This window comes from Streptopelia decaocto (genome assembly GCF_964273445.1).
Source record: "Streptopelia decaocto genome assembly, chromosome: 4".
NCBI lineage: Eukaryota > Metazoa > Chordata > Aves > Columbiformes > Columbidae > Streptopelia > Streptopelia decaocto.
Genome location: NC_138658.1, coordinates 77,024,373 through 77,038,356, shown reverse-complemented (window position 1 = coordinate 77,038,356; position 13,984 = coordinate 77,024,373). Strand labels below are relative to the sequence as shown.

The 13,984-nt window shown below is 50.0% G+C and overlaps 1 protein-coding gene across 5 annotated transcripts in view; it reads right to left on the bottom strand.

Moving 5' to 3' along the window:
* EXOC6B (exocyst complex component 6B) overlaps positions 1-13,984 on the bottom strand; it is a 311,842-nt gene that overhangs the window by 122,439 nt on the left and 175,419 nt on the right. For all 5 annotated transcript variants that reach the window (XM_082051898.1, XM_082051899.1, XM_082051901.1 and 2 more), the window contains 4 exons: positions 6,593-6,676; positions 6,391-6,437; positions 4,655-4,775; positions 690-761 (listed from right to left, as the gene is read on the bottom strand). In XM_082051898.1, the coding sequence (XP_081908024.1) occupies positions 690-761; positions 4,655-4,775; positions 6,391-6,437; positions 6,593-6,676 (324 nt within the window). The remainder of the gene's footprint in view (positions 1-689; positions 762-4,654; positions 4,776-6,390; positions 6,438-6,592; positions 6,677-13,984) is intronic.

Here is a 13,984-nt window from a genome sequence, read left to right as displayed (position 1 = left end):
TGGTATCACAGTATCACAGTATGTTTGGGATTGGAAGGGACCTCAAAAGCTCATCCAGTCCAATCCCCCTGCTGGAGCAGGAACGCCTGGGTGAGGTCGCACAGGAACATGTCCAGGCGGGCTGGAATGTCTGCAGAGAAGGAGACTCCACAACCCCCCTGGGCAGCCTGGGCCAGGCTCTGACACCCTTACTGAGAAGAAGTTTTTTCTCAAATTTAAGTGGAACCTCTTGTGTTCCAGCTTGATCCCATTACCCCTTGTCCTATCGTTGTTTGCCACCGAGAAGAGCCTGGCTCCATCCTCATGGCACTCACCCTTTAGATATTTATAAACATTAATAAGGTCACCCCTCAGTCTCCTCTTCTCCAAACTAAAGAGCCCCAGCCCCCTCAGCCTTTCTTCATAAGGGAGATGCTCCACTCCCTTAATCATCTTTGTTGCCCTACGCTGGACCCTCTCCAGCAGTTCCCTGGTAGCTATTAAGCCTGGCCTAGATGCCGGCAGGACACACAAGGGCTTGGCAAGGCGGCCAAGGCTTGGTCCTTGCCCACAGGCTGGCCAGCCCATGTGCAGAATCAATAAGTGTTTCGCAGCTAATGCAGCACAACATGCCAATGGGAGCCGGGCTGCCGTTTAGCTCTGCTGACGGACCCCACCTGCGAGCAAGGTAGGGAGCTGCAGTCACCCACCTGGAGCGTATCTGCGAAGAGGACGATGAGGTTCTTCAAGTCTAACACCAGGCTCGGGTCCGAGCAGTAGGACTGCAAAGAAGAGGGGAAATTAAACCATGGTTGTAACTGCAGCACGCGGGAAAAACATTGCCCTCCTGCCTTATCGCTTGAGTGATAATAAATACAAAGGCACGCCATACAGTCTTATGATCAGCAGCTTTTATCCTCCAGCCCATGCCCTAATGTTGTGCAGGGCAAGGGAGGGCACGCTGATAAGGGTATCTCTCCTCGTAGCGCGTTGCTCTTGAGGCTCTCCAGGATGAATATGGATTTCGGTCGCTCTAGAGATACATGAAGTGTCTCTAAGATTAGCCAGGAGCTGCTGGGGAAGCGAGGGGAGACGAAGCAAATCAGCGTCGCCCACAGCGGGACGACAGCAGCGCCTCTCGGTCAATATTTAGTGCGTTGTGTCTGACGGTAACGAAGCGTCGCGGCATCCCCGAGCAAAGGCTGCATTGCTAAGTGGCTCAGGTTGAGAGAACACCACCACACGCCTGTATGTCAGTAATATTAATGGTCAGAGCTACAACACGAGTATTTATTGCGGGTCAGGACGCTGCCTGAACCCTCAAGATGTGACTCAGGGCAGCAACAGCGCTGATTGTCCCCCCAGAGCCACCCCACGTCACGCACGGGCTGCTCTGGACACAGCGGCCAACCTCTCCATGCTAAAATATGTAACGTTTCAGACAGAGTTTTACCAAATATAGAATCAGTGATCATAAGCTGGAAAGAGAAACAGATTTAAAGCTCACTGGAAACTCAAGGAGGAACGACTCCATTAATCAACGTGAAAGACTGGAAGAGACACATTTTCCATTTCACTGTCCAAAAAAGAAAGGCAGAAAGAAAGATAATGCCCTAAAGCTATCAGAAGTGATAAAAGATGTCCCTGTCTGCAGCAAGGAGGAAAATCCAGGGGTAAGTCTGGCCGGACTGGAAGAACTGAAGCAGGCTCTCCAACGTGAGAGCCCCACATCAAGTCTCAAGGGCCATATGGGATGGATGGGCTGGTCCATATGGGAGCTGTAGGCTGAGCAGTGCACGGAGATGAGTGATGAGCACAGGAATGGTGTTGAGAAATCATGTAACATTCCATGATTAGTGAAAAAATAAGAAGTAAATAAGCTGTCCTGGCAGCCAGTTCACGCACTCAGTTTGGCATCGCATCAAACAACTTCTCGTGGCAACAAAGCTGGTAACACTGAAACACACGGTGTTTGCACCTGGCTTACACTCACAGCTTTCACCTCACAGAAAAACCCACTTAAAAAGAAAATAAACACGTGTTTACAACCTAGCGGGGTGTACATCTCTGTGTCTATCCCCTTCGGTAACACAGAAGGTGAAGTGGAAGGAGGCAGCTTTCCAGCCAACACAACGGCTGAGCCGGACAGAGCCGGAGCCGCTCTGGTCATGGAATCACAGAATGTCCTGGGTTGGAAGGACCCACAGGGATCATGGAGTCTAGCTCCTGTCCGTGCACAGGACACCCCACAGGTCACCCCGTGTGTCTGAGGACGGTGTCCGGTCTCTTCTTGAACACTGTCAGGTTGGGCCGTGACCCCTCCCTGGGGAGCCTGTTCAGTGTCCAGCACCTCTGGGTGAAGAACCTTTTCCCATGTCCCAGTGCCCCTCCCTGGCACATCTGCTGCCGTTCCCTGGGCTCTGTCACTGTCCCAGAGCAGAGCTCACCCTGCCCCTCCTGCTCCTGCTGAGGAACCTGCAGCCCATGAGCTCTGCCCTCAGGCTGCTCTGCTCAGCTGAGCAAACCCAGGGACTGCAGCCGCTGCTCACACGGCTTCATCTCCAAACCTTCACCGACTTCACAGCCTCCTCTGGACACCCCAGTAGCTTTATCTCCTTTTCTCCTGTGTCCCCAGCCCTGCACACAGTGAGTGCTCCAGGTGAGGTCGGATCAGCGCAGAGCAGAGCGGGACAGTCCCCTCCCTGCCCGGCTGGCCGTGCTGTGCTTGGAGCCACAGATCGGTTTGGGTTCAATCACAGAACAGCTGGGGTTGAATCACAGAACGGTTTAGATTGGAATGGACCTTTAAAGGTCATCTAGTCCATCCCTGATGCACCCCAGGGTGCTGGAAGCACCAGGACACGGGTCCCTCTTGGTGTCAGGGACACTGATGGCTCATGTTCAACTTGTCATCGACCAGATCCCCAGATCCCTCTGCACGGAGCTGCTCTGCAGCATCTCATCCCCAGGCAGAGAATCACAGAATCCCAGAGTGTCAGGGGTTGAAGGGCCCTGGAAAGCTCATCCAGTGCAATCCCCCCATGGAGCAGGAACACCCAGCTGAGGTTACACAGGAAGGTGTCCAGGCGGGTTGGAATGTCTGCAGAGAAGGAGACTCCACAACCCCCTGGGCAGCCTGGGCCAGGCTCTGCCACCCTCACCCCCAACAAGTTTCTTCTCAAATTCAAGTGGAACCTCCTGCGTTCCAGTTTGAACCCATTACCCCTTGTCCTGTCACTGGTTGTCACCAGAAGAGCCTGGCTCCATCCTCCTGACACTCCCCCTTTCCATATTGATCCCCAGGAATGAGTCCCCCCTCAGTCTCCTCTTGTCCAGCTCCAGAGCCCCAGCTCCCTCAGCCTTTCCTCACACGGGAGATGCTCCACTCCCTGCAGCATCTTGGTGGCTGCGCTGGACTCTCTCCAGCAGTTCCCTGTCCTGCTGGAACTGAGGGGCCACAACTGGACACAAGATTCCAGGTGTGGTCTCCCCAGGGCAGAGCAGAGGGGCAGGAGAACCTCTCTGACCTACTGACCACCCCCTTCTAACCCACCCCAGGTCCCATTGGCTTCCTGGCCACAAGGGCCTGTCAGTGTGTACAGCCATGGTTGCCGTGTCCCAGGTGCAAAATCCGGCACTAATCCCAACAAGCTCCATCACCCGGATCACCCCCACCTGCCCACGTCCAGCCAAGCAGCTCAACGCTGCTCGTGGGCGACCACGCGAAGCCAAAGCCAGGTCAGCGTCAAACTCCGTGTGCTCTGGAGGAAGCAAAGTGGTGTCTCCAGGGAGAAGTTTCAGGGTTTTCTCAGCCAAGACCAATGACGTCGTTATCACTGGCGTGGCACCACGTGCACGTTACATGACATCAGATGCAGGTTTGTACCAACAGGACCCTGCAGGATCCTCCTGCCTGGGGCACCACTGGGACTTCAGTGACTTCATACTTAGTTTTTCCTGGAGAAAATGGCCCAACAATTCAAAAACGGACTTGTGGAAAGTCATTAATGCTTTTCCTTTTATGGCCAAATGCAATTTGTTCATCCCACCAACCAATAGTTTTCAGAAATCTCCAGTGCCCGAGCTGAACCAGTACAACACACTATCAGGTCATACAAAACTGGAAATAATTTGTATATTTTTTGCTCTTTTTTTCTTTTCTCAAGCAGAGAAATACCAAAGCCATAACCAATTCTTCCAAACTTCTTTTGGTCTTAAAAAATAAGAAATCTATTTAGTGTCTTTTGACACACAAAGGATTTGCAGTTTGATAGTGGCCCATTCACTGCCATGAACTTCAAGGGAATATCACAGTAATAATTCAGTGTACCAAATAGCCACTTTTTCCCCCAGTTTTCCAGGACAAAGCGACTCCCTCTGCTGGTGCTTTTCAAAAGCGATCAGAGAAGTAAAGGAGAAAAATATTAAACTACTCTTTTCTTCTTTCCAGTCCACCAAAATATGGAGAGTTTGGTGTAGGGGAATGCAGTGAATCGAGACGCAAAATAAGCTGCAGAAAGCTCGTGGGGAAATAGCAGTCGATCTTCGTGTTATTGTTTCAAACAGAATCATTGGAAAAGAGGAAAAACTAAGAATATTTACTGTAAAAGCCGGTATTTCCAGCATGTCAAGTCATACTCAAGCAACAGTTGAGCGACCCGGGGTTTTGACTTACCGAATGTGTTCTTAGCGCTGCAATGGTTTTTGATAAGGCCATCTCCCACAGCTCATCGATATAGGCTCGATTTACCAAGCCCTGCGTCGTATGCAAGATGTGATCTTCAACCACAAAAAACCTAACGGAGAGGAGAAAACGGTATGGTCATCCCAAGTTACGGGTTTCGAGACGTCACGAGAGATCTGCGAACACCGCACGCAACGGACATCTACACCAAATATATCTGTATCAAACAGAGCCAACGCTAAGCGCTTTATTCACTTGTTCACTTATTTTTATTCACTTATTTTTAATCACAGAAGGGACTGGGTTGGAAAAGCCCTCAGAGATCATCGAGTCCAACCCTTGGTCCAACTGCAGCCCATTGACTAGATCATGGCACTAAGTGCCATGGCCAATCTCAGTTTCAAAACCTCCAGGGCCGGTGAGTCCAGCACCTCCCTGGGCAGCCATTCCAATCCTGACCACTCTCTCTGCACAGAATTGCTTTCTCATCTCCAGCCTCAATTTCCCCTGGCAGAGTTGAAGCCCATGGCCCCTTGTCCTATTGCTGATGCCTGGGAGAAGAGCCCAATCCCCACCTGGCTAGAACTGCCCTTCAGGTAGTTCTAGAGAGTGCTGAGCTCAGCTCTGAGCCTCCTCTTCTCCAGACTAAACAAGCCCAGCTCCCTCAGCCTCTCCCCATAGGGCTTGTGTTCCAGTCCCTTCCCCAGTCTTGTTGCTCTTCTCTGGACCCTCCAGCACTTCAATCTCTTTCCTGAGCTGAGGGGCCCAGAACTGAACACAACACTCCAGGTGTGGCCTCCCCAATGCAGAGCACAGGGGAAGGATCACTGCCCTTGTCCTGCTGACCACGCTGGTTTGGATACAGGACAGGACACCATTGGCCTTCTTGGCCACCTGGGCACACTGTTGGCTCACGTTGAGCTTCTGTCCATTAGCACCCCCAGGTCCCTTTCTGCCCGACTGCTCTGCAGCCACTCTGTGCCAGCCTGGAGCGCTGCAGGGGGTTACACGTCACGGTATTTGATGTGATGTTTCACTATATCATAGAAGTGACCTAAAACGCAGTGGGACTGTACATACAGGGTGTTTCAAAAAGACGGACCCAAGTTGAAATCACTATATCTCCGAAATTACGGCCCATCTTTTTGAAACAGCCTGCACAGAGGCAGAATTTCCCCTCTCAAATTATTATCGTTGAAATTATTATCGTTAGCTGAAGAAATTTCAGCACCGTGCCCTATCTTTCCTAGGTTGCCTCCTCTTAGATTTTGTCTGGTTTTGGAAAACTCTTGTCAACTTTGAGTGCAACAAGAAGGAGCTCATAGGAATAGAGGCTTGAGAATCCTTCACCAGGAAAATAATCAAAGAATAATTATTAAAGAATAATCACGACAGAGGGCTTATTCATCTCATTAGTGGGGCAGGTAGATGCACATTGTCCACAGAGGTTATTTATCCTGAAAGTCCCAGAAATGCTCTTGCTGGTCCAAGAGCTGGCGGGTTCCTCTGTTCTCCCACCAGAGACGCAGCGAAGTTCCCCGGTGCTATAAAACACACTCTAAAACACTTCAAAAGCCCAAACCGCTATTTTTTGTCCCTCTCTTTTTTAGCTCCATTTAAAGGACCCTCAAAAACATCACCATTCCCTCCCCTCTCATGCTTTTTGGGCTCCTCAACACCACCGCGCGCACATATTTAGCGAGGACATATATAAAAAGAATACCTACCCTACAATTTGATTAAAATACTTCCTGTAGCCATCTAAAGTTTCGTGCTGCAACAAAGACAAAGCGAGCAAGGATTAAACAAAAGAGGTGACCAAGAGCAAGTGGAAATCAATGAAGAGACCACCCCCCGCTAGCAGCACGTCCAGAGAGAACCCACCGCGCTTTTCGTTGGCTGAAAAAGCTTGGGGACCACAAATCGTACCATGTTTGAAGGTGGTTGCAGGACCAATCTGGCTTGTTTTCTTCTCTGCTTCCTATAGTAGTTCTCGAAAGTTTCTCGGGCACCCTGGAAAACAGAAAAGGTCCATTCAAACCATTAGAATGGTTTGTACTTAGTGTTAACCTGCAATATACTGTATTTAAGATCCAAATCGCGTGTTCCTCCAGCATGTCCGTGCAACGTTCTCCTGCAAAACCAACCCAAATACCACAAGATAAAGAGTTTTACTCAAAACAGTGAGTCAAAAAAACCAACTTTTCAGGTATAAGAGTATCTGATTAGTACTTCTAGACCCGTTTTTTCTGTACCCTGGTGCACAAGCAGCTTCTTTGCTGAACCATAATCTGGACAAGTATCAGATTTATTCAACCAATTTCTCGTGTTAGCAAAAAGCAAGAGGGGAAAACAATGCCAGAAATTCTCCTGCTGATTCAGGGGAATTTCAGAAAAACGTGCTTGTGCGGGTTAGAGCAATTTCTGAGACCGGTCTATATAGTCAGGACAAATAAAAACAGGGTTTTGAGCTCATTTTCTCACCTGAGCAAGGCACCAGATGTCAACCGCCTCTACTACAAAAAGATGAATTAATTAGAGGAAAAACTTGATGCTAAGTTAATGATTCTCCAGCTACTATGGTATTATACAACTAGGCTGCCTTAGGATGCCCTTGACTCAAGGAGTATTATGAAACGTCTACGATAAACCCTTGAGGAGCTGTTGCCCGACTTGCTCCTTGTCCTCTACAAGCTGGAGCTCGAGGCTTAAGCAAAACTCCACCTTGTTGATGTGCCCAGGAGCATCCCCGGCCGGTACCGCCCTTCCCAATGGGTTAAATCCATCAAAACACCTTCTCACAACCTTATCAATTGCAAAGACTGCGTAGATTTACACTGTGGGTTTTGTCTCTGATTTATCTCAGGTGAGTATTGGGGTGCACAGGATGAGCAGCTCCCGACCCATGTCCATCCACTCCCTACGCTGCGATAAACCAGGATCAGGTATAAATCCAAGCCCTAATCCTGCACCAGTTTGAGCCTACAAGTAATCTGACATTTTAAGAAAGCTTTTCAGAAACAGAAACTACCATGGAACCAGCATTTCCACGTCATTTGTCTTCTCAGTGTTCTCAAAAGCTGTTTCCCCCCAGCAAGGGAAGGGTCATGAGCCAGAAATCAGTGATCTACAGCTTGGACCCAGAACAGGGAGGATTCTCATAGGTTTTATCAGCACTGGAACCCTGCAGGGAGCTCTGACCTCCCTTGGAGCTCCTCTCCCAGGCCAGGAGGTGATGTTACCCATGATGTTACCCATCTCCTCTCAATTCTGTTGGTGCCACAGGAGAACCAAGACAGAACGGTCTGTTCTACTCCCACCCCACCACCAATGGGACCAGACTTCAGGTGTTGTTCAATCCTCATCTCTCAAAACCCACAGAAGTGGCACAAAACACCTCTCATCATCTCCATCCTGACCATGAGAGCAACTCCTCTCTGGTAGCATCACTGAGACCTTTGGGCGAAGCGCCTCGCTAACCCGCTGCTACCAATGAAGTTGTGGTGCAAATTCAAAACTGAAAGAGGGTTTTTATTTTCCCCGTTTCTTTTGTAAATTAATGTATAGCACCATTAAAGGCGAGATCACATTGAGGCTCAGCCACAACTGAAATCACCCTCATCCCTCCAACTGAGCTCTGAGAAGATCCTCCCTGCTCACCCCACACTCCCTGTGCATTCCTTCAGGAACAAAAGGCCAAGAAGACACCTAAGAACTCAAGGGTGGTAAAATAAAGGCCCAGGTTGGCCAGAGAGGTGGTGGCTGAACCATCCCTGGAGACATCCCAGGCCAGGCTGGACGGGGCTCTGAGCAACCTGAGCTGCTGAAGATGTCCCTGCTCATGGCAGGGGGGGCACTGGGGGAGCTGGGACGGGCCCCTCCAACCTTGTTCTACAATCCTATGACCCCACAAGTAGCTCCACTTCCAGCACAGCTCTGCTCATCCTCCCAACCACCCTGCAACACCAGCGACCTCATCCCAATGAGCTGTTCACCTCATTAAAAAGCTTCTCCATTTCATGTGTCCACTTTCTTACCAGCTCCTCAGGAGGATTGTGGAGGTCACCAGGTGCTCAGAGAGGCAGAAGCCACCAGGTCTTGAGAAGCCACCATGTCTTGGGGACAGGGCAGTGGGAGATAAGTGTCCCCACGGCCAAGAGCCAAAATCCTCAACCCCACCACTCAGCTCCTTTGCCACTGGGAACAAACCCCAAGCCAGGTTTCTATCCCTATTTTAGTGGTGGCTTTGCAAGAAGATGAAGCATCTGGACCAACTTTGCAATATCCTCTGAAAAATTAAACTATTTTGGATTGCACTTTCAGGGGGAAAAAATGTTTTCCACAGACACGAGAAGCAAAATCGATGGGAGCTGGGCCGGAGATACCGCACGGAGGATTCCCCATAAACCTGCCTCTCCACATTGGAGGGAAGCCCTTCAGCCCCACAGGGTGCTTGAGCGGTTGCGGATGCCAGGTCCTCCTTGTTCCAACCCAACTAATGGCTTTAACTGTAGAAGAAGAGAAGGAACAGCAAAGACCTTTGAAACCATGCCCAAAAAAATGTAGACCGTATTCACATTTTAACAGTTTCCCTGAAATTTATGGCCTAGAGACCTGCCAATTTGACCAAAAAGCATCTCCCTCTCAACACACTGTTCCCTGTATTTTCTTTCTTGAGCCTTTTTTGACTGCCCCAAGAATTAGGGAGTCTCTCATGAGTTGTTACTCCAACTAAAAGCTTCTCCACGCCAAAAAGTCTCTCTCGACACTATCCGCATTCTTCTTGCACACAACTTCATCCTTTTCTCTTAGGTGCATCCCTCCATCACCTCCCTAGATCTTTTTATCACTCACATATTATATTCTCCTAGGAACACAAAGTCTTTCTTCCCCTTGGTGGCAGTTTTAGCTTAGATCACCCGGTTCCCCATATCTGACCTGCTGGAGACTATGCAATGTATGGCTTTTCAGATGATGTTACTCCTCTGCATTCTATTTTTTCAATATTGGCAAAAACCCAAACAAATCGAAATAAGCTACACCAGAACCAGAGCTGACCTGCAAGTGAGCACGTCCGCTCGGAGCAGAGCCCCGTGTGCACGTGTCCTGTTCCTGCTCTCCGTGTCCCCCCAGAGCGAACCGGTCCAACTCCTTAATTTCCTCCTAAAAGCAGCTCTTTCACTCTGTAAAGATGCAGCACACCTGCAGCATTTTCCTTTTTCAACAAAACCCATGGTGCACATGAGTCACCATCCCTGGAGGTGTTTAAGACGTGCAGATGAGGTTCTTGGGGACATGGTGGGCTTGGTAGTGTTGGGTCAAGGGTTGGCCTCGATGATCTTCAAGGTCTTTGCCAACCTAAACAATTCCGTGATTCTATGCAGACCTCAAACAGGCCTGAGAAAAAGGAACAAGTGGGAAAGACCAAAGGAGCAACCCAAACTCTGATGGACTTCCAAATCCACCACCGACCTTCTGCAGGAGCAAGACGCTGCTATTATGTATCGTGACAGAGGCAGCATCCTTGCTCCTTCTCAATTTCTTGTGAGTTCAACCCATGACTTGGAGAAATCAAGTATTCATGGTGGGGAGAGGAGAAGGAGGTCCCTTTCCTGACCATCTGTTAGGTGTTAATGAGAACAGATTTTGCCCAATTCTCACAGAATCCCAGAGTGTCAGGGGTTGAAGGGCCCTGGAAAGCTCATCCAGTGCAATCCCCCCATGGAGCAGGAACACCCAGCTGAGGTTACACAGGAAGGTGTCCAGGCGGGTTGGAATGTCTGCACAGAAGGAGACTCCACAACCCCCGTGGGCAGCCTGGGCCAGGCTCTGCCACCCTCACCCCAAACAAGTTGCTTCTCAAATTCAAGTGGAACCTCCTGCGTTCCAGTTTGAACCCATTACCCCTTGTCCTATCACTGGTTGTCACCAGAAGAGCCTGGCTCCATCCTCCTGACACTCCCCCTTTCCATATTGATCCCCAGGAATGAGTCCCCCCTCAGTGTCCTCTTGTCCAGCTCCAGAGCCCCAGCTCCCTCAGCCTTTCCTCACACGGGAGATGCTCCACTCCCTGCAGCATCTTGGTGGCTGCGCTGGACTCTCTCCAGCAGTTCCCTGTCCTGCTGGAACTGAGGGGCCACAACTGGACACAAGATTCCAGGTGTGGTCTCCCCAGGGCAGAGCAGAGGGGCAGGAGAACCTCTCTGACCTACTGACCACCCCCTTCTAACCCACCCCAGGTCCCATTGGCTTCCTGGCCACAAGGGCCCAGTGCTGGCTCATGGTCACCCTGCTGTCCCCAGGACCCCCAGGTCCCTTTCCCTACGCTGCTCTCTAATAGGTCATTCCCAGATTATACTGGAACCCGGGGTTTTTCCTACCCAGATGCAAACAAGAAGAATCCAAGCTACACTTCCAAATTACACATTCATTGTAACCACTGGTCCAGGAAAAACCCTCAATAATGCCTCATATTTTTAAAATTACGCAGCAGAACTTTCCTTCTCAAATTAGCTTCGGAGTTCACAGAGTTGGCAACAAGAGGCAGATAATTAAGACTGTAGATGAGCACCACAAAAAGGAAAACAGAATATAATCACAAGAATGCAAAAACAACAGCTGAAAGAACCCCAAAATGTTCATGATTTGGTAGCAGCAGAGAGCTGAGAGCAAGCCTGGCTGTGAGTTACACAGGGAAAAGTGTGCAGGGAGCTTTATCCTGCTGTGGTCCTCAGCAAATGATTAAAATACTCAGTAAAATGGGACTTTCTGGATCCAGAATGTGTAGGTGACAATACTTTGGATCATTAAACTTCTGCTTACCTGGAAGCAGAAATGCGCCCTGTGTACTTCATGTAATAATTTACTCACTGTGTCCAACTGGGTAACACGTGCCGTAATTACCCATCAGTCTATCGGTGGAGCCATCTCAAATGCTTTGCACTTGCAATATCATTAGTTCATTCCTTAAAAATGAGTGGATCTTCCAAGCTCTTGCATTAAAATATCATTACAAGGACAGTAAGTAAGGTGATGTGCTACGATAATATACGCTGAGTAGATTCCTCCCTTGATAAAGCCAAGTTGTGCTTAGGTTATAGAGTATATATGTGGACACCAGGTAATCAGGTGCACAGAACAAACAGAAATAGCCCAAATTCACTTGTAACAGCTCAGTTTTAAATGCGCCGCAGAATGTTTTTGTGGCACCCGATCCCAGGCCAAGCCACTCGCATCCCTGCGGCTCCGGTTTAAGCGAAGAGTGATTAATTTGGTTTCATCCCTCGTTAGTTAGAATCTTAAACCCGCTGCCCATCTGGATGTATTAATGCATTAGCGCCAGCTAGCGCATGACTTCTCTCAAGTTTATCTCTGGATTTCACTCGCTCTTCATCCGTCTCTGACTTCGGGCCACAGAAATTCTCAGGCACGTGTTTTGGGAATTCTCCCACCTTTAAGAGAGACTTCCAGAGCATCTCGCAAGAGCGCAGCTGCACTCTCCCACAGCCCATCTCCATCTCCAGGGCTTGCACAACTGTCTCCCAAGAAGCCGCTTGGTATTCATCTACGTAAAAACACATTCAATGACTGAGTGCTAGAATCACAGAATCGTTTTGGTCGGAAAAACCCTTCAAGATCATCGAGTCCAGCCACAACCTACCCCTGTCCCTGCCCCATGTCCTGAGAACCTCCTGTCCGTCTGTCCAGCCCTCCAGGGATGGTGACTCTAGCACTGCCCTGGGCAGCCTGTTCAATGCCCCACAGCCCTTTGGGGAAGAAATTGCTCCCCAGATCCAACCTCAGCCTCCCCTGGTGCAACTTGAGGCCGTTTCCTCTGCTCCTGGTGCTTGTTCCTGGGGAGCAGAGCCCGACCCCCCTGGCTCCAAGCTCCTTTCAGGCAGTTCAGAGATCAGAAGGTCTCCCCTCAGCTCCTGTTCTCCAGCTGAACCCCCAGGTCCCTCAGCTGCTCCTCATAAGATGTCAGCCCAGGTGACCGACCAGCTTGATATATACCTGGTTGGCATCCACCCATACTTGGTTGAACAGTAGGGTTCAGAAGGTTGTGGGTTAATGGGTCCTGCTCTTCATGGAGGTCTGTTAGCAACTGGAGAATGACAGTGATGGTTTTGGGACCTCCCTCACTTAACATCTTCAGGAGTCACCTGGAGGAGGCAACGGACCTGGTCTCATCCACTTTGCAGATGACCCCAAACTGAGGGAAAAGTCAATACACTCAAGGGTAGGGCCACCATCTGGAGGGGTCTTGGCAGGCTGGAGGAATGTGCCAACATGAACATGATTAAATTCAATACGGACAAATGCCATATCTTGCATATGAAATGGAAGAACCCCTGAACCCCTTGCAACAACAGAGGCTGAGGGGCGCTGCTTTGGGAACACCTCTGTGGGTAAGGACCGCAAGTTTTGGTAGACATCAAGCTGAACATGAACCACCAGTGCATGCAAAAGGAGCCAAAAGCACCTGGGGATGTAATCCTAACGCCTATGAGGAGGTCATTCAGATGATGGAGCCAGGTCACCTTCACGGTGCTGCACGGCAGGAGGAGGGACAATGGCTACCAACAAAACAGAGACATTTTGAGTGGTTGTAATGGAAAGCTTTTTCACAACAAGAAGAGTCAGGCAGCAGAAAGAGCTCTCCAAAGGTGTTTTACAGTCAAGCTTTCACGACCAGACTGGATAAAGCCCTGAGAAACCTGGTCTGATCTCACAGTTGACTTGCTCTGAGCAGGAGGTGGGACTAGAGACCTCCTGAGGTCCCTTCCCACCTGGGCGACCCCATCCTGCGAGAAACACGCTTCGCAAACAGGGTACGTAGAGACCCTGAAGCCTCCACGTATTTTACACACGGTTTATTTCCCTCCCTGGCCTCCAAACGTCCTGCTCACCAGCCATTTCCCATGTGTCGTGTTCTGCGAGGGGGAAAGGCCAGAACTGGGGCCAGAAGACCCATTTTCAGTTCACAGTTCAGCCAATTTCAGTCTCATTTCTACAAGAAACAGTATATTCCTCTTCCCCCCCGTCACCGAGCGGGAGTGCTGGGATGTGTCACCCCTCACCTGGTTGAAACGGCCCCTACAGATAGTGTTTCATTTTAATTTGCCTACAAGCGCCAAATGACGTTTGGCATCGTGTCAATGCCGAAGAGCCGCCCGGTCAAACCTGGATCCACCTCTACTCCCCTCTCCCTACCCCAGATCCCCGCGGGCACCCCCAAAACCAGCCCCCCCCTCCATGGCTGGGCAGCTCAGAGCAGCACTTTGCATGGGACCTGCCTCATCCACGAGCTTTAAAATCCTG